Source organism: Gavia stellata, chromosome 13, assembly GCF_030936135.1.
Source record: "Gavia stellata isolate bGavSte3 chromosome 13, bGavSte3.hap2, whole genome shotgun sequence".
NCBI lineage: Eukaryota > Metazoa > Chordata > Aves > Gaviiformes > Gaviidae > Gavia > Gavia stellata.
Genome location: NC_082606.1, coordinates 10,400,888 through 10,426,430, shown reverse-complemented (window position 1 = coordinate 10,426,430; position 25,543 = coordinate 10,400,888). Strand labels below are relative to the sequence as shown.

General features: G+C 34.6%; 1 protein-coding gene across 1 annotated transcript in view; it reads right to left on the bottom strand.

Moving 5' to 3' along the window:
- WDR72 (WD repeat domain 72) overlaps positions 1–25,543 on the bottom strand; it is a 113,083-nt gene that overhangs the window by 49,303 nt on the left and 38,237 nt on the right. Inside the window, exons 14-15 of the mRNA XM_059824045.1 lie at positions 6,853–7,673; positions 1,818–1,909 (exon numbers count right to left, since the gene is read on the bottom strand). Of these exons, the coding sequence (XP_059680028.1) occupies positions 1,818–1,909; positions 6,853–7,673 (913 nt within the window). The remainder of the gene's footprint in view (positions 1–1,817; positions 1,910–6,852; positions 7,674–25,543) is intronic.

Genomic DNA, 25,543 nt, shown 5'->3' with positions numbered 1-25,543 from the left:
TATAATTTTACAGAAAGATGGTGTAAAAGCAAGTATTTTATCCTCTATCTCTCATAGCTGACATGGCATGTACCATAATACAAAATGTAAAGCCTAATACGAAAACATAAAAAGGGATGACAAAATGAGAGAGGCAGAACTGATCATACAAAGGTAAACCCTCTCCTTCTCACATTTTAATTTGAATTTTATGTGTTTTCTTTCTATATCAGGATGAATCTTGCTTTTTTCTTTTTTCTGCCATTTTGGAAACTTTGCTGTGTCAAAGCTCAATATTGTTATTTCAAACCTTCCCCCCCAGTTTACAACTAATTTCTTTAGTACGAACATACGGAGTATGCAGTTGAGTTCCCCCTGTGGGGAAATCCTGTGGGATAGAACCAGCTCTCCAAATCTCGGATGTGAGGAAGGACTTGAGCAATGCCGATTTGATTTAACAGCTTTTACAGTTCTTACTGACTCAACAGCTGAGCTGAGGCTACTCTGGTCTAAACCCAAATCAGTCTTTCAACAAGCGTCCCCACTGATCAAGAATAGTACAGTCAATACGGTACCTATCATCTAGCTTCGTTCTCTGTGGCAGTAATTCAGTTTCACGTCCATGTTGCAAAAAAGCATTAAAATCTCCTGTTTTATTTTGGTTTTGTTCCCATCTCTTTGCACACGGGTAAATGTATAAAGGAAGTCCAGAAACATCAGCAGAATCAAGATTTAACATTACACATTCTGCTGTCCAGTGTGACCCTGATTCTAAAAAAGTCAGTCATTCCTAAAACGTCTGTGAGATCTGCAAGTCTCAGATAAGATTTTAATTTGCAAATCCAAACAATTGTGTTACCTAGGAGATATGGGATATAAGTTAGATTACCTTAGAAGTTTCAGGTCACTCAGGAAAACTATTTTTGTCCATGAACATTTTAGTCATCTCTATACCATTTCCATGCCTTTTATCTACTTATTTACTATTGTCACTTGATTTTACGTTCAATCTCTTTCTTCCAACAGGCGTTCCTGCTGTCATCATAAGTTCTACAGTTATAGTGCATAAAAGAGTCAGAGAAGGAAAGATACACTAAAAACTGGTTTTAGATGGGGATATTAAGGCTTATTTACATCAGAGAGGGTCAAGATTTGACTTGAAAGAATTTGTGTTACTAGTCTAGACAGGACTTAGTCTATAATAGGAACACTGTATTTGTTAGGTACTGTATACTTAAAAATACCCATATTCTGTTCAGGTTTTTATTTAAACATTCTTCGGTTAGTTGAATACTGTAAAAATAATCTTAGATAGGCTTGCAAAGCCAAAGTTGGCCAACAACTGCCTGTGGGACATTAACATGAATAGATTACTATATTCTGCCCTAAGCCAGAAGTCTAAGGGCTTTATTGAACAGTCAAGATGACTCCTGTATTACTAAGGCAACAGTTTGCTTGAAGGGCTGCATATATTATTGGGTACATAATGGTGATGAGGGAGATAGAAGAGAAGACAGTGTTTGTCTCAATACATTTCTGTTTTTCAGATTGCTAGAAAACATCTTCAGAAACTCAGCTGAATGTTTTGCCATCACAGAAAAGATATCCTCAATTCCAGTATTATTTAACAGTCAACACTTTGTTTACATGCTTTTGTGATATTCACAGAAGAAAACAACAGAATCCTGTTTCTGTATTTGCAAACTGGACCTGCTCAAAGCTAAAGAACATAAATAATTTTTTTTCATTATTGAAGTTAGATGATGTATTTTAGCAACAAAAAGCATACAAAAAAATAACACTTAAAAGCTAACATTGCCACTCCTCCATATACTTACTGCTTGGTAACTCTCCATAAAAATTGGGGAACGAAGGTGTTACTGCTTCTATATTTCGCCATTTGTCGTGTATGGATTCTGATTTCTGTGGACTAGAAGAATATGAAATTATTAAACAAAACCTGAACAGACTTACAAAAATCTTATGTCTTAAGGTAAGTTTAAGGTAGGTACTCTGCTATCAATTACTATCAACCACAATTTAGTTACTCCTCAGAAGTCACTTGCATTCTTTTGCCCACAACTTTGTATTGAAACATTCACATGTACACAAATACTGAAGAGTACCATCCATATGCAGGAACTTTACATTTGGCTCAAAACTTATTATAGTTAACTGTTATGTTGTATTAAAGAAACAAAGTCATATGTGAAGAACTGAATAAAAACATGATTTTTCACAAAGGACTTGTGCTGTTTTTTCTATTACATAGGAAAAAAGCTCAAGGGAAACTAGTAGCTTTATTTTATAGGTTTCCATTTTTTCACAGTGTTAAATAATTTAGAATATTATTGCAATACTTGGAATTTCGGTAGATGGATACAATTTCGGAGACTAGTGTGTATATCTACTGCTCTTCAGTACTTTGAAGACAAAAGATATGGACAGAGGGGAAAGGAAGTGAAAAACCTCTCCAAACCCTTACACTATTTTAAATTATTTCTTCTAAATACATTGCTGTAGTGACCCTATACAAACTATATTTAGGTGCTATCTAAAAATAATATATTTCACCTTTCAAATTCACTACAATCAAGAGTAAGTCATAGTATTTCAAAAGCTTTGCAATACTAAACAAATCCAAAAGCTTTCATCTTAAGAGCTTTAAGTTACAGATACAAATCTCAGAAGGCTAGAGAAAACAAATTCTTTGAAGATCTTTTCTTCCTAGCTTCTTCCTGTTTCTGTCCCACTTTTATAATCTGACACATTTTACTACAGGCTCCTTTACTTTCATAGGCTGGGTCAAGTTGCAAAACACCAACAGATACACAAACACATTTATGAACAACAGCTTATAGACTCAGGTGCAAGTTTTTCCAAAGCCATGTTTATCATACTTTATTCTTTTTTGGATTATGAATTTTTTTTTTTTGTGAAACATTCTAATTATGTTAAAAAAATACTGTGTTTTTTTTTTAAACCAAACAGATTAGTATTGACCTGATAATGCGTGCTTAAAGCATGTCATTCACTGTTTTCACATTCCACAAATTTCATTTATCCAATCATATAGCTAATAGTTCACAGAAATACTACAACCTGAAACTTACTGATCCAAAACATGAGCTGAAAACTTATGATAGCAACTAGTCAAAAGCTTTTCAACCAAATGTTTTTCACTAGGGAACAACGATGTGTCAACCCCATGGTTTAAGCAGAAACATCTATATATATGCTGACAAAGACAGAATTTCTACTCAAAATGAGAATACCAGACTCATTCAAGAATACCCAATCGTCTATGAATTGACCAAATGCATTTTTGCAGTTCTGACTCTCCAGATTAGAAGTATGTATATATGTATCCGCATTTTATTTAACAAAAAAAAAAAATCTATTTACTCTCCCATAACAGCAAAATCATTGGATATGCCAAAGAACAGGGATTTAAACTTTATTATCGCATTCCCCAGATCAAGGCCATAGTTCACTGACACTAAAATAATTCTCCTTACAGCCCAATAAATATTTCATTGCTATATGCAAAGTGGGCCAGCATTAACAGAAGAAAGCTGGAGTCCCAAAATCATTACTAAACCAGTAATTAGACACTGTGTTGCATTGCAAGGAATAAATATACAAGTCCATTCTCCAGCATCAAAGTTTGCAGAACTATGAATATCAACTGAATACACATTAAGCAAGTGTCCTAGTCACTGTATACTCTGTTCAGATAGTCTTTCTCCTGTTTTTAATTTAAAAGTTTAAAAGCTTTGGAGTTTGTACCAGTGTACTAATAGAAAGTAAACTTTCACAGGATGAAGAAACATTCATGGCTCTGCTGAAAAATAAGCTACTGAAAGGAGATCAGAATACATTTTCTCTCTCGTATTAGTAACTGAATTACTAAGAGTCATTTGTACTGCAGTAATACTTAGGAGACCAGGACTCTTACCAGCTGTGAAAGTTGTTCTACTAACTCCTCCTGCAAATGCTGTGGCGAATTAGAATTCAACACGTAGCTTTCTCCCTTGAGCATGCTGTAGTTTTAGCTAAACCAACTACCCAAACAGGTGTGGTTACATACTGCCTTTTAGAAGGCAAACTGGACAAAAGAGCATTTGCTTGGTTTCTTTAAAACTTTTAATTAGGCAAAAGTACATTATTTTAACGGCTCATCATAAAACCCAAAAATTATTCCAACCCTGAATACAGAGTAAACGATGATAAGGATAAATCACATATAAATATTTAATAAATGAATGAATACAAATTAAGGTAGTTCATTCAGACCCCAATTATTTGCAAGAGGAAGAGGTGAAATGCAAGATGAATCCTAAGATCATGGCAAACACGTCAAGTCCTGTTCATGTTATGCTTATTACTGAGGAGGGAAGAGTGAAAGGGAACTTCACAGGAAAAGGACTTTTTCCCTAGGTAGAGAGAGGGAGATAGCTTTGCATACACATAACTGGTTTTGAGGCAATACAGAAAGTATAGATACATTCAGATAGCAAAACTATGCCTTTAATACTCAGACACAAAGATAACATTGTCACATGAAAGTACATCATGTATGGAATCAGTTGGTTTTTTTTTAAAAAAGAAGTGTCTGAAGCATGACATTCTTTCCCATGGCTCTAATCCACTTCTCCAACTAATGCTGACACAGTAATATCATCTCATTGGTTCTACCCACACAACTTTGATTCTATGTGAAAATGATGGTTCTTGACTGCAGTGGGACATCATTTGCAGTTTTACAAAGGTTAGGAAACAGTACAAAATCCTTTACTTCTCTCAACTGTTCTTATTTTTATTTATTGGGGAGAAAAAATAAAAAGTGAATTATGACTGACGTATCTAAATTTCTAAAGCAGTTCTTGTAAGGTAAAGGAAAAGATAGACTCTGTACTACTATGGGACAGAGCTATGATGAGAAAAAAATTTCCTGTCACCAGCAGTAAAGAGGAAAATGTCCAGGTGACTAAAACTTGAGGTCTGTGTTGATAGAAATGCAGCAAATACAGTTTAGTTCTCATCAAGTTCCCTAACAAAGAACACTTTATCCTTCAATAACACAGAGAAATTGTGGCTACTTGTCTGTTTATTTTCTGAATGTGTAAGAGATGAAAAATAAAGAAAGTACAGCCTCAAAAATAAGCAAGTGTGCAACTACAGCCAGGAAAGAGAGTTGTGTGTTGTCTCTGTACGGACCCATAGCCCTTGCTGCTTAGGAACTCACGAGGAAAATATGGAGCTCAGAAGAAAACCAAAACCAACAAAAAAAACCCCAAACCCCCCCCAAAAAAACAAACCAAAAAATCCAAGAATTGAATGGATACAACTCATGCTTTTATCCAGATGAGGCCATTGGGAGGCAACAGCCCATCTTAGAGCATCACAAATAGCATCAAGCTAAACTTAGCTACAAGATAGCTATAAATATGTATACTATTCAGCTCTGGAAAAAGAGGTAATCCAAACCAAAATATGTTAAAAACCCAAATAAAACATTTCAGAGTCTTTGAATAAAATTTGTAACTTTTTGTAACCAAAATTTATGGCCATTTTTTTTCCCTCTGTTTTGTACAAAACTGACCTATTTCTACAAGAGATGCTAGCTTTTATGGCTTACGTTCCCTAGGGATAACTTTAAATTATATACTACAGTTTTCACAAAAAAAAAAAATTGTGCATTTTTTTCTTGCAACAACTTTAATAGTTTTATGGGACACATGTTCCAAAGCCAGGACGTGTATGTCTGGGAAAACTGATTCTGGTATGACGACTAACTTCAATTATGCAATGTCTTTTCAACAGAGTACTGTAAGACACAGTACAAGAATAAAGTCCTTTCTTGCATGGAAAGGAATGCATGTTCAAGCTGGAATCCTAGAAAAAGCCTTTCATATAAGAACTTGTATTGAATATGGACTGACTAGTAAGCAATATGATTAGCAATAAAAGTAACTGAGAAATGTGTGTTTGTCCCACGGGATGGTACATATCTCTTGAGATATGCTGAATGCCTACAGCTTTGTGGAAGATTCACAGATGTTTGCAGCATCAGGATCAATAATTTTTGTCCCCCTTCTCGACTCTGGGCCATAGCATCACCAACACTGAAGTTAATTGTCCCTAAAATGCTAAATAAAGGCCAACCTAGGTTTGCTGAAGAACACAAGTCTGTGGACAGTATCCATTGCCTGATTAGTATGCTCTATTTGGCTTGGTCAAATAATGTTGAGCATGCTATTTTTCCTTTAATGCTGAAAATGCATTTAGTCAATACATTTGTTTTGAGTAACAAACGCTATTTGGGATCTCACAACATAAGGGCTGATGAGGCATTCATTCACAGTAGCTGCCGTTATTACTAGGGGTGTGTTGTACTTTATATGGTGTAACTAGGACAGACTGTTCTTGTCTCATGTTTTATTTATCTGTGAAGCCAAGGGTTTCATGGTAAAGGAAGTATATTGCTTACAGAGAGTGGAAGTTAAACCAGCACAAATATGCTAATGCATGTCTCAAAACGTTCCTGAAGAGACCTCATTATTCTACCTAGTTTAAACTGCAAGGAAGAGTGATCTCTGGAAAAACAGGCTGTGAAGCTGGATAATTCAAGTTCTTGTTCTGTTTAAAAAAATTTTCTTATATCAGTTTCATCTAGTAAATAGAAAAATATAAAGATACTTAACTTTATCCTGATCTACTTTTGTTTAAAGAATGTCCCACAAAAAAGCCCTAGAGAAAGAATGTAAGCTCTATTGCAGAAGTCTGTATTTAAGAAAAGTGTTTGTTTCATATTTTTCCCTTTTTAACAACTATAAAGGAAGAAAACACTCATAATGAAAAGGTTCTTACCTTTCAATTTCACCTGTAACTGGTGAAGGTATGTTAATTATCCTGTTGATGAAAGCTATTCTGCTAAATAAGAAGAATACTGTTTCCAATCCCTTTGTTCCATAAACATTATTCTCGGGTACATCCTTCTTTCCAGTTTGTCCTTCAGTTGCAGCAAGGTACTTGTTTGATAAATCAATCACTCTTTTTGAAAATAAGTTGGTTACTGGATGTTCTTCTAGCACACTACAATCAGTACATTTCCATCCTGGCAACATTAGTGATAGGTGGTTTTCATTTGACACAATTCCAAAAGAAACAGGACACTGAAGCCTCAAGATATCTAAGTTTCTAACACAAAGATTGTCTATTTCTTTATCTACACCCCACGGTAAGAGACATGACAAAAGCAGTTTAGCTGTATCAGTGGTGACATTCACATCAATGTTTCCTGATGGCTGCATTCTAATCTGTCTTGAACTCTTCATTTTCTTCTGTCTTTTCATGCCACCACTTTCTTCCAAAGGCCTAGCTGCGTTGTTATCCCTACAGACCTGTTTTGAACAAAGAGTATCTACTTGCCCATCCACTGGAGATATGGAGCCAGCAGTTTTATTTCTTTTCAATGTCAGTGGCCTTTTCTCAGGAGTACTTTTGGCTCTTTCTAGAGTATCATAGGTGTGAAATGAATTCAGTGACTTTAATCCATTGAGTTGAGATGACAGCAGAAGTTCCTCAAGTTTTTCCAGATCAAATAAGAGAATATGAAAGTTAGCATTGTTCCATTTTGTCTTAACTGGCAAAATAGTAAAGGGCTGTTGGATGCGGCTGGTATCAGTTAACTGAAAGAAAAATATTAAGTGTCCAAATACAAATCCATAGTGTTTTGTAATTTTCAAGATATCAGCAGAGAATTGCATATGGAATAGACTATTAACTCCATTAAGTTCAACTTATTTATTCACATCTTACTAAGGAAAAAGGATTTTCTTCTAAATAGCTTAAGATACATGGAGACATATGCACGTAAATACTATAATACAGGCTCCCTAACATCTTAAATTATACAGCCATGCTGTAGATTGCATACATCTTTGCCAAAACTCTAGGCTGGTATTTTTTCTGCTAGGTCTCATTTCAAGCTGAAAGGCTTTTAGGAAAGCCTTAAAGAATACCGCTTTTTTTAAAAAAATAAAGCTAGGGAAACACAAATCCTACAATGTTGCAAAATTCTTGCAAACTTTGAGAATCTGTGTGCCTTGTAGCAATTTGAAATGTCTGAGATAAAGACTATGCCTTTTACCATTTCAAAACATGCAAAACTGTCTTAAAGTTACTTAATTCTGAGTTAAGTCACACATACTTTATCAGCAACAATAAAGAACTTATGTAAGTAGAACTCCAGTTACAAAATTAATTACCTTAGATGAAAATAATTGACAGAAAAAGGCTGCAGAGCTACTACAATGTTTGTGAACATCTGACTTCGCTTTGTGCCACCCTACTTCTAACCTGGATCTTCCTAAAATTCCCCCCACTTTTTCACCAACTTTAAAGGCCATTCACAGCAATGGATTTGCAGAGCATTATTTCCATTCCACATATTAACGTGATAATTGTGCTGGTGTAAATACATGTCTGATTACTACTATTAATTAATACCCGCCAAAAATAGTTTATGTATCCTCCTAAAATCTGGCAGAAACGAAGATTTGAGAACTGCTACAGTTACTCACAACTTCAGACTGACCTATGAAACTATGATAAGAGTAACTTAATGACAATGAACTGTAATACAGCATCAGCTGAACATGAGGAAATGTTCCAAACCTTAAAAAAAATTTAACTCAGTTTTATTCTTGTCATTTCATTATTTAAATGATAAATAATCATTAAGAACAAAAATTTAAATCTTTTAGAATTAATTTTTTTTGCCAGTGTCCTTGGCATAGGGTAGATACTATGCTGTGACAAACTCCTGAGGAGGGGATGTCTTTGGACACATTAAAAATCAGCTCCTTATACAGCTATCACAGAAGAACTTACCCACACAAATGCCCATCAAAAACAATCTGTCCTGAACATTAGAATCTTAGAACATAATCTAAGCATACAGAAAGAATACAATATTTGAGAAAATAAACTAATATAAGAAGGTCTTCTCTATTAGGACATAAACTCTATAGATTAGATACTCTCTAAAGTAGAACCTGTGGAAAGAAGAAAAGAGCAAGAATAAACACAAGCATGAAGAAAAATGTTCATATAAAGCCATGTGAATGGAGGATACATGCAGGCAGGAATAAGATCGTAAGTATGAACAAAATCAAGAGCGGGAAATGCCAAGATCTGTCCTGTAGCCCTTGGATTATTTCTGTACATGGACAATATTCCATACTTGCTTTTCGCCCACTCCCAGTTTCCCACGAGTACTTCAGGAGAGGTGCTCTGTCTTGGCCTTCTGTACCAGCTAATTTCTGAGAGTGTTTACGGAGCAGAAACACAGCAAGTCACCTCAGATCCCATATTCCAATCAAGATCCGCTTAGAAAAGTGGATTGCCTGCCTTACACATCTGCAAATTCAGAAGAAATTTTTCACATTCCTGCTGCCCTTTTTCCCCCACACAGCTTTCTGTGCCTGTGTATTCCCAGCATGCCAGAATTCATGACAGAGCTTCTGCAGGCTTCGGAAAGCAGAAAAACTTACTAGTGGGGGCACAGTAGAATATCAGCCTCTTTTGCTCCTTCCTTACTCCTTTTTTTATTGTAAAAGGACTGAACCTACGTACCACCCAACAGAGTCTGCATAACAATGCTACCAGTGACAGTTAATGATGAATATTCACATTTTAAAAGGATGATCTTAATGTTTCAATAAGACCTATTTTCCTCCTTAATTTTAGTTTCCAGCTGCATTTTAAAACATAAAATAAAAAGTCTGAAACAATAATTCCTTTTAAGCAAAAAAAAAAGAAATATTTTGTAAATATTGACTCATTATGAATTTTTCAAAAGATTTTTATTCATAGGAAATGCAATATTACACAGAATCATAGAACTCAGAAATGTTTACTGGAAGGAATGTCTGTAGGTCATCTCATCAAACTTCGCACTCTACAGACTTCCATGTCACTGATATTTTTATGAAAATGCTGGTGTTTCAAAACTCTTTTTCTGAGGGGAAAAAACCCATGACAAATATCCAACTACAATTTGGAACAAAAATCCTATTACTTCTGCATGCAACTAAAAATATGAGAAACTCAACTAAATGACGGAGTTGAATCTTTAAGAATACTCAAATAAATTTCCATTATAAAAACAAAACTCAAAATTTTTGTCTGAGAGAGAGACTCCAGATGAGTTTGTAGAAGAGCAACTACTTTCTTTCACAGGAATCATCATGTTGCATTAGCAAGCAGCATTCCATGAAGGTACTGGGAGGATCATCCAATGGTACAGTTATGAGATTGTGACACAACATCTTATACCAAAATCCTGCTGTATCTATTAAAGAGGTATCTTTTACCTTCAGAGGAACAGCAGACATGAGGGAGTATAAATTCCTCATTGATGAGTTTTCCCTTTTCTTTAGTGCTTACTACTTCTGTGCTTTTATTGTCCTGCACAAGCCTATGCTCTCAGCAGTGTGTTCAGTCTAGCTATTTCACCTTTACAAGGAAGAATGTACAAGCAGAAAGAGCATCAAGAAGCAACTTTTCAGCCCAGTGACACTTTTGCTAACAGTCATGCCAGCTTCCATACCACAAGTGATGCAGACTTTTCCAGATCACCACGTTAGTTTTAGTTTTTTTGTGATAATTAGAAATATTCCACTAACGCAAAGAACTGTTTCTGTTGGAAACAGCTGAACCTTAAAAGAAACCATCAAGCATTAGTAAACAGGGCAACAGCTGGCTTTAATTTGAATGCAACCTTGATTAACTCATCTTTCTCAAGACCACTCCTTATCCAATTCCTTTTACATTACAAACTATGATTTTATAGAATTAGCTATTTTAAAACTGTTAATATGGTAGTTACGAATAACACAAGGAAAAAATTTGATTCCCTGTAACCTAGAAGTTAGACTGTTTAGTTTGGGGTAATAATATAATTTGGCTTTCTGTTATTTAGAATTATGATCCCACCAGATGAGGATGCACTCTAAATACATAATCTTATTTAAAGATCTCCATAGGGAGTCATAAGTAAGAGATTATAACTGTTTGTTCAGGTTTTCTTTTTATCCCTTTCCGTTTTAAAAAATAATACATTGTAGTTAAGCACTAGGATTATTTTAATTTTTAATTATACTGTTTCCTAATACATAGGGAGAACCCCATGAAATGCAAACACTGGAATTCACAAGCTAGCTTTGACATTAATAGAAGCTATTATTATCTGGTCTATCATTTTCATTTTCTCTGTTCTTTACATTTGGTTGATTAACATTTATAAACTTTTAGGAAAAATCATGATCCAAACAAAGGAAAATACTCTGACAATGTCAATCTGTTGAGGCATCTGGTGATGCGACTCTCTGTGGTGTGAAGTCACAATAAACGTTTATTGGCAATATGAAAGCTTATTGACATTGATCCTAAAAAGCATCACCAAGTTATCTTAGCTCTCTGCCATAGGCATTTCATTCCAATGAAAGTAGGTGGACATCTAAAGCTTTAGACATAAAACACTATTTAGGAAATATGGACAAGCTATTCTCTGTAACAGAAGATGACAGAAAATGGAAGGAAACCCATAAAACTAACTATGAACTAGAGAGCTGGGAATAGCATTTGATGATGGATATTGAAAAGCATATTAACAGATATTTACATTTTGTACTGTGCCTTTTCTGAAGTTCCAGAAGTATTTCACAAAAATAAATCCTATTATATTCAGATAAATATTGCCATTGTCTTTAATTTTTTTCAAATGCACACATAAAGAGTTCAGTAACTCAGTGTCAAAAAATAGGCTTCAGTAATGAAAACACTCCTTTTTCCTTCTTTTCTGACAATTTTTGCTCAACTCAAACTCAGTTATCATGGGATTGCCTTTTAAACCCAAACTGCTTAAGCGGATAGTATGGTATATATCCAAATATCAAGCTATTCATGCCTTACTATTCTCCCAGTGAATTTCAAACAATCATGTCAAAAAAGAGTTAATTTAGTAATACACAGGCTTCCTTCAATTCTGCAAGTTAAATGACCACCACACTACGATGTACTGAACACAACCTACAGATTTTGATAACCATAATTTTGAAAGACAGTACAGAGGCATCTTTTCTAGTTTACCATTGCTAGTTTTAAATTTTTTTTTTTTGACATGGCCAACTTTGATTCCCTATTTACAGGTCTCCCCGACCACCAATGTTCCATCTACTTTTATTATTTATCTAAAAAAATTGGGAAGATTTTTTTAATTATTTATTTAAAAGATCTTCTGGAAACTATTACAGAAAGGGCAAACTGTATGACTTCTCACAGCTTCAGTAATTTTATCCAGATTTTGAAAGCTGATCTTTGTTGTCCAAGTGTACGAATCTAAAATAACTGTAAATGTTAAGGTCCCCTGCCTTAATTCAGTTGTGGAAATTAGCAGAATGTGCTACCTCTTTTTTGTGCATAACTAGCAGTAAGTCTAACAAGCAGTTACTCCAAAGCAGGTGCATGTTAGTTAAGAAAGAAAACTTTAGTAATAAAAAAAGTCATGTTTTCATAAAGTGCAAAATTGTGATGCTCAGGGCTAAAACCAGGTGTTTATCATCATGATACAGCTTACCACTTGTGTTGGAAACTGAGAAGTAGGATGCACTTTTTTATTTTGTGCATGCATGCATTATCTCAAAATTAATCTAATAGCACCATCAACCATTTCAGTTAAAATATTGGCTAGTCCCTAGCAAAAACTGATGAATAACTATCTTATGAAGCTTCTATAATTAACTATTAGATCTTAATTTAAACATTTCCAAATCCCAAACTACAATATCCTACTTTTCTACTTTTTTTTTTTTTTTTTTTTTTAGAATTAACAAGTCACTGTTTGAAGCTGAATACTTTACTAATAAGGCTAGACCTCCTTTTTTCAAAATAAAGCCATTTGTGTGCTGATAACACTCTTACTTCACAACTGGAACGTGGAACATTTTTACTGCTTAGAGATGTCTACGTTGCTTGATAAGGCTCTCTATGAGGCCTTCACCTGTAAGATTTAAAAAAGCAAGAAGTCTGGCTACAGACCAAAATTATATCCTGAGACTCATGAAACTCTTGTGCATCATCTCTGTCTGACCCACAACTGAACAAACTTTCTACGCCCATCTCTACAGGAAGGGGGAGGCAGGGGACTATCCTTACTGTAGCCCCCAAATACATAAATACATTCCATTATCTTTAACAGGTTTGAGACAGACATACCACATAAAAATTTCATGGGAGTACAACTCCTCAAGTGTTATTTTACCTAGCTGCCTTCTCAACTCTAAAGGCCTTTTTCCACTGGGATCCAACTTGTTCTAGGAACACCATTCCACTTAAAACACACACTTCCATTAGCTGGCAGGGATTCCCATACTGTTTCAGCTCCTCATACATATGCTCTTACTCCATACACCAGCTTTCTTTACCAGATGCATTCTATCATGGGTTTTGTGCTAAAAACAGACTTGACAAGAATGGTCTTGACGTTCATTTTACATAAAGGACATAAAGAGGCAAAATCACATGGTAGTTTTTTAAAAGGCAAACCAGACTCAAAATATACTTAGACATCACCTTTGATACCACTGAGAAGAAATTGCTCAGTTCTCACAGTGTGGGGTAGTATCAACTCCTACGTAAAACAAGTCCTGAAGTATTAAACATGACTTTTTCTTACAGACTTTTGGCCTTCTGTATCCATCGTGCTCTTCACTTTATCCCAAACCTAACAGGATAAAAGTGACAGAAAATTGGCCCCAAAGTTCCCAGTGCCTGCAGAATGAATCATGCTGTATAAAGCATAAATGTGAGCTATTCTGCTGATTCTAATGTGTTTTCAATTATGTAATATCCAAGGGGTTTAAGTGTGTTCCTTTGAGCTTTCGCTTGTGAGAGAGTATATTTTGATCCATTAACATTAAACAAGTCAGAAAAAGAGATCAGTCACCTCCTTTATCCACTACTTGCCACCCGCAAAGGCTCAAGAAAATATTGGAAAGAAATTGAACAACTTATTTTTAGGTGAAATTTTAGTTAGATTTGTGGGGATGGGGGTGAATATAATTGAAGTATTGTAAAAGGAGACTGAAAGATTCATTAATAGAAGCTGCATTGCTTCTGATTTTTTTAGGGGTGGGGGACTTTATCTCTTATTTGTCTCAGGTTTTTTTTGGCAGATTTCTACTTTTCTATTTTGACAGTCATTAGACTATTGGCTCTTAATAAAGGCCCAATACAACAGCGCACTTAAGTACATTATAAGTCTGTCATACAAGGAAGACTTCCTCTTTTAAAGAGTAATTAGTTCATTATTACATATACTTACTATAAAGAAATCTGTTAATTTAATCAGTAAAATACCAACAATCCTACTGTCTGCTCATGTGCATTCAATGAAGTCATCCTGTGAACAAAGTACATGTACTTCACCCTTTCAAACAAGTATTTTTAAGCAAAACCCAATATGGAATCATTAAAACCACTGCATCTTATAGTCTTTAAGAAGTTTCTTGATACGATAATTTCTGAAATATCACAATGAAGTTTGAGAATACAATATCAATATACTTATTTCAATAAAATTAACACTTATTTTTCATCTGTCTTTGCTGTAATCTGACCTTTAATCATACTACAAAGACAACAGAAACTTTAAAGAGCATTTACATGTTTGAATCACTTACTGTTCATTACCTCTGTGGCCATCAATAACATTGACAATAAATAGGATTATTTGCTTTTTAAAAAATAAAATGTGAAACCCTCAGTTACAGAAACATAGGAGGAGGGTGGGGCAGTAGAATTTGCCAACCAAAATGTATCGAGGATTAAGAATTTCTGTGCGTTGATCATGCCAGTCACTGGGATGTCACTAGAAGTTCAGAGCTCTTAACTTTTCTCAGAATCATGTGTCATCATTGGTCTGGCTTTAGGGTCACAAAAAACAACTTGCACAAGCAGCTGTGTGGCATGCTTATTTATATACTCCTATACTGTCTCTTACATTTGTACTTCATGGAGTTGGAAGAACTATTTTAACCAAAGTATGGCTACCACACCTAGGGGTCTTAAACATTTATATTGCTAATGACAGCTCTATTCTATTCTCCATGATGCTTTATCCTTGATGGGAGGAAGCAATAGGTGTGTTTAGTTTTGTTTGGTTTGGGTTTGCTTTTTTTTTTTTAAAATACAGAAGAGCTTAATAAATGTCTTCACCTGCATAGACAATTTTTCTCTTTAACCTTTCTAAAGAAAATAGTAGCACTACATATAATACACATAAGAGAAAGAATTATGTTTTGGGGACGTATTTGCAGGTGCTATCTCATACATAGTTTTGCGAAATAGGTAACCTGTAATTGTCTCAGAAAACAAATACATAAACAATGCACAAAATGGCTGGCACAGTGTAAATTAAAGCATTAAATTCATTTCTAAATCCTCTGAGCCTTCGGTTGCTGGAGATGGTAGTCGATAGTAGTAAAAAAAATTGCCTCCTTGAAATGTGCTTGGTGGATGGCAGCTTGATGATTGGCAGCACAAATAGAAGACAAACGAGAAAGCCTTCAATCTGCAGCTGATGCACAGGAAGAACATGGGGAGCTGAGTTTACAATAGAGAAAACATTACCAAGCTAATGGCACAGGCAATCATTTGACCACCATGCATCTCTGATAGCAGCAGGGCATCCATTTTCAGTTAAGTGTTAGAGTACCTTTTTGCTTTCTCTGACCACTGCAGGGGTAAAACAACCTAGTGCGTGAAACCCACTGACTGGTAATAAATTACTATATTGGATACTTTTTGTTTTCTTTCAGCAATGACTTTACCGTGTATTCCCGCTATCATTACCAATTAAAGTGGAGATCGCGTTAGCAAGCTATATCTAACTGTATATCAGTCCCTATGCTCCAATTGCTTTGGCAAGTATCACAGGGTCAAGAGGCTCCTTTGACCTTTATCAGCTAAGTCTCTCTGGCCACTCACTATTTGAAGCAATCTCAGCTGAACAGATGGACACTTTTGCAGACTCTATAAAGCTTAGAATATAAAGATAAATGAAATTGTGTTTGAGGCTTCAAACTGGTTTATGAGCATAAAATACTGTTCGCAAGTTCCACAAAAATCTCAGATTTCAAATAGCACAACTTAAACCTATACCATGAACGCAACACCTCTATCTACTAGGAAATTGTATTTTTCTGTTGTAGCTTCTACAGATTTTTCTAAAAACTTGAAATAACTTATATGTCTAGTTAGTATAAAGTCACTTCTGAATTTAGAAAGCCTAATTTAATTACTTTAATTATTAAAAGATAAGCAAGAAGAAAATTTAATACAGCCTTTTACCTCTAACATGTCAGTTAGAGCAGCATACAGCACATTATCAAACAGATTATTCAATGGAAGAATACTCAAACAGTTGGATACTACAGAGCATTCAGAGAAAGCTTGTACCTTCATTTCAAATTTCCTTAAGTTTCTCAAAAGCCCTCATTCTTTAAATTACTGCACCAAAATTTTAGTCATACAACACATAAGAGAAAGCTTCAAATTCCCTAGGTGATGCTTGAAGAACTGGTAATAATTAGATATAAATGTGGTCTTGTGATCATATTTATGTATTTGTAACTGGAAAATAATCTACTGTTCAACAATAACATTGTATGGTCTTTCGTTCGAGCTAAATCACATCAGTAAGCCTGCCTTGTTAAGTTCATAGTCTTAAGTAACAAATGTTATACAGGCTTAACTAGATTTAGTGTTGAAAATTTCTTAAATTTAATAAAACTTTGAGATACTTTTTTTTTAAGCCTGTCTTGGTTTTCAGAAAAATAAATTTCCAAGAGGTAAAATTCTCATCTGCATCTTTCTGCAGGATGTCATGGATGTTTCATAAGAATACTGCCCCAAAACATTTTAGTCCTTCATTCTAATATCATCCCAATTCAACCAACAATTCAAAACAGCCTTACTAACAATGAACCCACTGTCATTTGCAAATACACAGCCATCTTATTTTCTTGTTCAGCTGAAAGGATGAACAATCCAGGATATGTGTAAAGATACGTTTAGTTAAAAATAGTTACAAACAGCAGGTATATAATTGAAATAGCTCTTATACACCATCTCTAAAAGAACCTGCATAGGAAGAAAGGATGCAAATTATCAGCTACACTTTCATCTCCATGTAAAGACCATATGCACCTTCTAATCCAATATAGCAATCCACACACGCACACTCCTATGTCTAACCCTGCTTACCTCCTGAAGCTTTGAATTTAGGGAGTATGTGAACAGTTTCTGTCACTAAAAGTATCCCTAGCCTCCCAAAGTGGGCAGACAGGTCAGGCCAACCCTCTCCAAAGCAACGCTGGCCTTATGCGTAGCATGAGGATCATACAGAGTTAAAGGTGTTGCTATACTAAGATCATTCATATTCCTTACCTTCAGAAACTTCACTTAGTCATAGGACAGAGGATCCTCTTGAGGGAGGCATTGGAACTTTTTTCTTATTAATTTACCCTTTTTAAACCTCAGTACTCACATATAAAGAACTAAGTGTAAAAAGCCTGGACTCAATAGTGGTGCCCTAGTTTGCTTTCACATGCAATCTATGCTTGACCTGAGGCTTCATCATTTGGACAATGAAATCCCAAACAAAGGTATCAATTCATGATGAATTTTCCCCATATCAACTAGTTTAAAGAAACTGCTTTGGACTTGCCTTACACTACTTTTATTATATTATTAATTACATGTCTGGTCATATTACTGAGGATGCCCAGATCCTCCTAAGAATCCATCTCCCACACAAAAAAGGCTGCAGTATTTTTTGAGCTTACACCACCAATGTTTGTTTATCAATTTAACTGCAATATAAGCAGAGTCAACCCCTTTCCTTTCAACACTATAATCTTTCTCCTCTTTTTTTTTTTTCATCTCAGTGGAGAATGTTACTATCTTTGCAGCACTTTGACCCGTAATTCTGGCACCACTCCTGATGCGTGTGGCACAATGTAAGTAATTAAGCCAAGAAGTCTTCAAGCTCAAACTGTGTGATGAATAGACTAAGCAACTGGATAAATCCCCCTCTTTATCATGTATGGAAGACCACTGTCAGACAGATTGTTGGCCAGATGGATCTACTGGGCACAAATTTTTAATTGTTCAAGGAAAATTGCTAACACATCTATTGCTCAATATAGAGACCTAGTATGAAAATTAAATGTTTCTCATGTTTTGGTTTCATGTCCACACTGTCTGTCTGTCTCTCCATCACAACTACTGAACTTAAATTTTTCATTAGATTTAACCCAAGTGTACAGATAAAAGCGATCCTGGGGACAAATCATAACATGATATCAAACAATAACTGGTAAGTAAAGCTAATATACAGAATAATCTTCACAGTTTTCAACAGCAAATAACCCTACATTTTGGTTTTGAGGAAAATATTTGAAGAAATATGATATATAGATAACTTTATACAGACAACTTTTGCTTTGCTCTAGAATTCATATCACTACCTGTCTGCGCACACTATCAGAAAGGCAATTCTAAACACAATACCTTTGACAAAGTCTGTTCTAACATTTTTATTATAGAAAGAATATAAAAATGAACTGGAGATCCACTCATCTCAAAAATAAGACACATCTTTGACATGGACAGTCTCTGCACCATGAAAAGTTTATACGGAAGGGAAGGACAAGGTGTTTTTAAATTAAGTCTTATTAATTTATATACTCAATATTCAAATACTCTGTCTATATCTTAATATATTAACTTACTTTGAATGTAGAAGTAAATTCCTTAGCCATATCTTTAGAAATACATAGGGCTCAGTGATGGGTGGTAGCCAAAACATTTTCAGCCTTACTCAGCATTTAGGAAGAAAAGCCATTAAGATGGAACATCTCCCGCATTTCCTAGATCATCAACTGGACAAACAATGCTACAGCAATCCACAAAACACAGGCTATGATTCATGGTTCTAGGAATTGTTATACTGAGCAATTTATTGAATGAATGAATATCCAAATATCTGTGAGAATAATGCTAAACACAGAGATACTGCCAACATGACCTTAGAAGGAGGGTAAAAGCATGAGGATATTGCTTTGTCTTAAGAAGGACTGATGTATATAAAAATTAAGTTACCAACCCATGGGTGGCTGCTGACTTCAACTGAAATAACATATTTGCCCTGGGCTGCTCTGATAATGCATTTCCCATATTGGATTATAAGAGTCCTACCCATAAAATTTATCTACATAAAAAGTACTAGGTTCAAACCCTAAGAAAGTGACTTTCTACTGAAGCACAAAAAATCATGGGATTAAATTCTTAATATTAAAATCCTGTCTATCCTAGAAAATGCCATTCTTAAAAACTCAGGAATAGACAAGTTGGACTTTCTTCAGATCCTGTATCATTCTACAATGTATCAGCACAGCAGCTAAGTCTCCGTACCCAAAAATTTCATGCAGTTCTTTCCTTGAGAGCTGTTCAGTCTTACTGAAGGCAGTAGAACTGCATAGGCTTCCAAGAGGACAACATTTGCAAACATTCTCAGACATATCTGGTTGGCTGATTCATCCTTTCCCTTAAGTATTGCAAGAACCAAATCTGACCACCAAAACAAATGAAGGTTTGAGTAATGTATGTAGAAAATATGTAGACTATGTAGAAAAACACGTCAAGAGAATGGAAGTGTAACCACTGTTGTTGCTTTGTTTGTTTTAAACTGAACCACAGTTTAGCTCAGTATTTTGTTTCTGCTATTTAACTGAAACAAGAGATTGAATTAGTTATCAGAAGGAAGCTAGCAGATAGCAAGTCTTTCTATTGCAGAGTAAGGTTTGGTGTTGCAAGTCCTAGTTCTATAATTGCATCCCAATGTATTTCTGAAAAAGTCACTGCTCTTTTTTAATAGGTGTGAGGCAGAAACCTAGGAAAGTCTCACAGATCTGAATTCTTGTTGATACTTTTCTTCACTGAAATAATGCTAATTAAACTATAAGAGGCCAGGAACTTAATTTTTAGAATAGAAAAGATTATCACAAGTGTGAAGATTCCACCATCCTCCTGTCATGAATGGTGAAGAATTCTTAAAAACATCACTGTACAACAAGAAAATATAAAGGCTTAACAAAGCTGATGTAATTTATTTTAAAATTATTAAAATTAGTTAGAGCACTTACAATGAAAATCAATTAGGCTGATGTACAGAAGAAATCACATCTTAGGGACTAGAAAGTAGCAAAGGTAAAATGTAAGATAGGAAAATTCTAACTGTATATGACTCACACCCAGAACTAAAGAAACAATCATAAGCGGAGAATAAGATGTCATGAACAGCACTTCAGTAGGATAGAAATATACAGTTTTGATCCATAAAGATACGTCCCTAAAAAACAAAATACAAACTTTGCTACAGTTTCCAAGAGGCAGAGAATTGCAGCATGACAGCTGAGATATGGGAGAAGATGAAGATGACTAAGACAGCAACAGCTAGCTTAGCTTCAACAAATGGTCCTTCAACGTGAAATACTTTGCAAGGGCTATTGATACTGACCTTAGAATTCTTTCTAGTAGGACACTATAGCACCTGCTTTAGCTTTAGTGTAGGGTCCAGTTAGTTGTCTAGGCAGGGAAAACTAAAATTTTAAGTCAGTCACCTTCACTGTAATAACAGAGAAAAAAGTTCATAGAAAAATATAGAAACTATGTCCAAAGCACTGACATAAATACTTAAGGCTTATTCTCAGATTTCTGTCAGCCTATGTTACTTACTATCCACATCTGCAAAAGCAGAATGTGCTACAATATTCACAATAGCAGCTTTTTGCTTGCTTTTTGCTTTCAGGTAATCAATGGAGAAAACACTGAAATCAACAAATTCTTGACTTGGTGGACCAATTCAGAAAACCACAGTAACTTTCAGCAAAGTTGACATGTGGTTCAAGCTATTAGTATCTCTCATGATCATGATGGCTTTTAACTGGTACCAATTTAATCTCGTAACTCTAAAGTTATTACTTGATTGTAGTTATGTTGCCACCTTGGTCCCTTGATAAAATACTTAACTATGAAATTTCCCAGGAAATGTAGCTCTGAAATACTTTGCATCTGAGTTACAGGAAATACACACACACCCCCCCCCCCCCCCCTTTGTTTCTTCACTCATTTTTCTATTACACTTAATATACTAAGTATAGCTTCTGAACACCAGTCCTAGTAAAAAAATAGAAATACCCTGGCAGCAACAACATAAAGGTTACCAACTTTAAGGAGAAATGGTCTACTACTTTCTGTTTTGCTTTGTTCTTAATAATCCACTTAATACAAATGATCGAGATCTGTAATTCCTCATAATAATACTCTGAATATTACAAAAGGAAAGGAATAAAGGGAATCCACCATGTCTAACATACCATTATTTATGGTACTGCTCCTGATTTCACATATTACAAAAGGAAAGGAATAAAGGGAATCCACCATGTCTAACATACCATTATTTATGGTACTGCTCCCGATTTCATATTTGGTAAGTATTATTTATTATTTGTGCTTGTAACTTATTTCCATTTTTCTATCAATTTTTCCATCAGTAAGATTTAGCTAGTAGTGATTTTCCAGGCTTCCAACAACAATTTTGTTTTCAAATTGCATCCTTTACTATACTAAAACAAAATAGCTGCCATTGTCCTACAGTCTTCATTTGTCTTTTACTTATTCTGTGCAGCAACATAACAAAGTAGATATTGCTTTTATTATTTATAATTTCTGTAATTCTTGTTTTAAGCAACTACAAAAAGATAAACTTCGGCTTTCCTACTAAGAAAATAACTTTGTTTCAGAAGCATCTTGCTTTTACATATTTTGTTTAGAGCAGAATATGTATGCTACTACATAAGTGAATAACAAGTTCTTTAGAATAACTAATACTAGGTATGCCAATTTAAAATGCATTTACAAGTGTTACAGTATCTGGTACTTAACTACTCTTGTCATAATTATTTCTGATAAGTGCATAAATCAAAATTAATTTTTACAGATCTTGTGTAAACTCTTATTTAGATATTTTGTCTCTACTTTCTGCACCATACATTAATGCTCAAAGAACAGTATTTTAAGAAACTGTCAAGTGAATATCTCAAGCAATAAATACACCTAACAGTCCTATAAAAGAATATATGTAAATAACTACAATTTTTCCCCCGTCATCTCTCATCTTAAACACACAGTAAAATTTGCCCTTTTCTAGTCTAGCTCTTCAGTAGTATAATTCAGCAGTTTAGCAATTATTGCACAAATTTTAGAAGCTGCTCTTCCTCCAACATTTTTACCCAGATGAAGCTCTGATTACATTATTGAAATCATTAGAAACATCAGTGCATGATAAACACAGGTTTATATCAAATTATTTAAGCTGAAAAGCTAGGAAACTTTCTAACATGAAAGGTTTCTGGAGCATCGAGAAAACAATTCCCAGACATATCCAGCTTTTTACATGCATCAATTAAATCTTCATATGACGCACTGAAGCATTTCAATTTTTTTTTTTAAACAGCTTTTCACACAGCTCCAATTTTCAAATATAGCTATGACTTAAAGGTATAATGAAAGCTAGTTCCATATAAACACGACAAGCACACAATCTAGCGTGTAGACTACTGTAATTAAGACCAGTGATTCAATACCTATTGCTACTGGCCAGGTATCATAGCAACCTTGTGTCACTGAATACTGCTGGAAAACTGTTCAGCACCAGCAAGACTATGCTTCAGGAAAATCTACAGTGGCACTACAGATTGTCAACATCTGTGGGGGTTGTTACAGGGAGAACAACAAAGAAATCTGCTTTTAAAACCCCTATGCTTAGAAATTGACAGGGATACTACAGTAGCAGTACAAAAAGGAAAAAAATACAGAGGAAGGAAAGACCATTTTTTGTCATTAGTTACATAACTTATGCACCCACATCCTAATACCCATCCATATGAGTTGAGAGTTGAAATAATGCTGCATTACCACATTGTTTATGCATATCCACAAAGTACTGTCTTTTTCTTTTTTTTTTTTACTAAGCACAAGCATCACTCAACACCAACATTAACCTGAAAATAAAACAGACCCACTTTTAAAACAATATTTAAACTTCTACAAATGAACTCTAGATAGTCTTGTATAAATCTGCAAAAAAAAGAAAAAACAGGTTACTATGAACAAGAACCCAATATTGATTTTTCTGCGGTGCAGTAAAGCATCTCCATTCTATTTGGCTGCTGTCAAAGCCACTCTTTAACAGCTGGAGTCAAATTGCACTATTTACAGCAAGAGCCCTTGTCAAGTGGACCATAAGTATTCTAACAATACACTATTCAAATGGCACTTTGCCACACAAATTGCTGACTTGATGAATACCCTATGTCAATGACTAAGGCCAATATAAAAGTTTCATTTTTATGAGAGGTTTTACATTCACATATTAAGTAAAGCTTTCTTGAAGAACTATTAAGCTATATATTTTGGGTCTTTTGACATTAAAAATAATTAAAATCTGTTTAAATATATCAAGGGGATTTGACAACATTAATATGGATCTTGTGTTAACTGCATTTGTCACACTCATCTGTTATTGGTACTCCCACTGGCACGTGCAGCACAATAAAAGAATTAGAATGGTCAAAACACCATGAAATCAAAGCATTCTGCTTTTGTATCTGTGATTTACATGATGACAAACGTTTTGAAAGAAAGCCTTTCAAGCTGGACTGTTATGTAAGGATACTTTCCTTCTTTCTTCTTAGGATGGAGTAAAGAGAGACCATTACTTTGCAAATATTATTTTGTCTTAAACATAATATTAATGATAAAACAACATAATAATAAATACTAAGAAAAAATGCTGAATCTTACTTGCGATCTTCATGTGGATCATCTCATTGTACAAAATAAGGATCACTCACAAGTGTAATATCAACAGGACAGAATACCCCTCATTTTTATCGTTACATAAATCTTTCAAAATTGAATTCTTAAGAGACTAAAGTTGACCTAATATTTTTTTTTAAAATAAAAATGTTATTAACCATTTAGTGTGTTGTTAAATTTCTAATATAAAATTTGCCAAAGCAGCAAATTGATAATGAAGTACTCATTGTATACATGCATACTAAAACCTTTTTATGATCTGAAAGTTTCACAATAGTTTCAGCTGTGTGGTCATTATACGCTTATTAATATGGTATGAAATATTGAACTCTCCGATATCCACAGAACCCTCACTAATTTCATGGGATCTGGATTTCAGGAGACTATTTCAAGATGCTAAAATACAATGACCTAGAAGAGTCAATACAGCACTTTTTGAAAAACCTAAAAAAAGTTTCCTGCATAAGAACTAAGAAAAAACAGTGGACTTCATAACAAGCCTTTATTTCAGCAATAACAAAACAGTGTTAGAAAAGCCACAGAGCTCCATGATTCTTTTGTGTAGTCTACATTGGGCTTCGGAATAGCATTAAGGGGATCTCCATTGCTGTATTCTTCCCACGTTCAGCTACACCTTATACATTTAGCCTCTAGCATCTCCCACACCAATCTACAGAACCTGCTCTAACGGGGATGGAGGTGGGAAGAAGCACTGGATGTAATGGATAACAGATTTTTGATGAATGAGAAGTGGTTTTTCAAGTATAGAACTGATTTGTTAGGAAATTAGACTACAATAACATGACTCAAGAAAAAAGAAGGTGAAATAAAAATTGACAGTCATAGGGAAGTCTAAGAGACATCAATAATATCTCAATAAAAAGTTTTCATTGGGACAAGCTAATTAATGAACAAAGTTTAAACAAGAAAATAGAATATTTTGAGAAATCAGAACAGCCCAGATGTATGTCTGATCAAGAAAAGGGCTATAAATTATTATTACAACTCCACTGCCACCTATTGTGATATTACTTCCAATTTAAGATCATTATAATCTCCAAAGCATGTTAACCTCCACACTTGAAAATTTACCAATAACTATTTTCCCATATTCCATGAGCAACACATTTTCTTTCCAGCCACTTTAAATCCATGTAATTTTCAATTTAATAGGTACAACCAAAACTACACTCCAAACACAACTACTGTAACTTTTTCTGTTGTTCCTCTTTAAAAAGGCAAGATGAATCTATTCCTTTTAATAAACTAACAGTGAGATCAGATTCTGTGTCAATGGCCAACTAGTTCACCATCTGCCCCACAATACACTCAGCAGGATTATGCTGTAATAAGACTTTTCAGAAAATAGGATCAAAAACAACTTGAGAAATCAGACTAAGGTTAGTAAAAGGTCAAAGATAAATATTAAGAGCTAAACAACAATCTTTATAAACTCGAAGTTATATGTAAATTTGTAGGTACAATAAAGAAAAAGACCAGAAAAGAAAATTCAAGAATGAGGACTTGGATTAAGCTGTACTTGATCAGACAG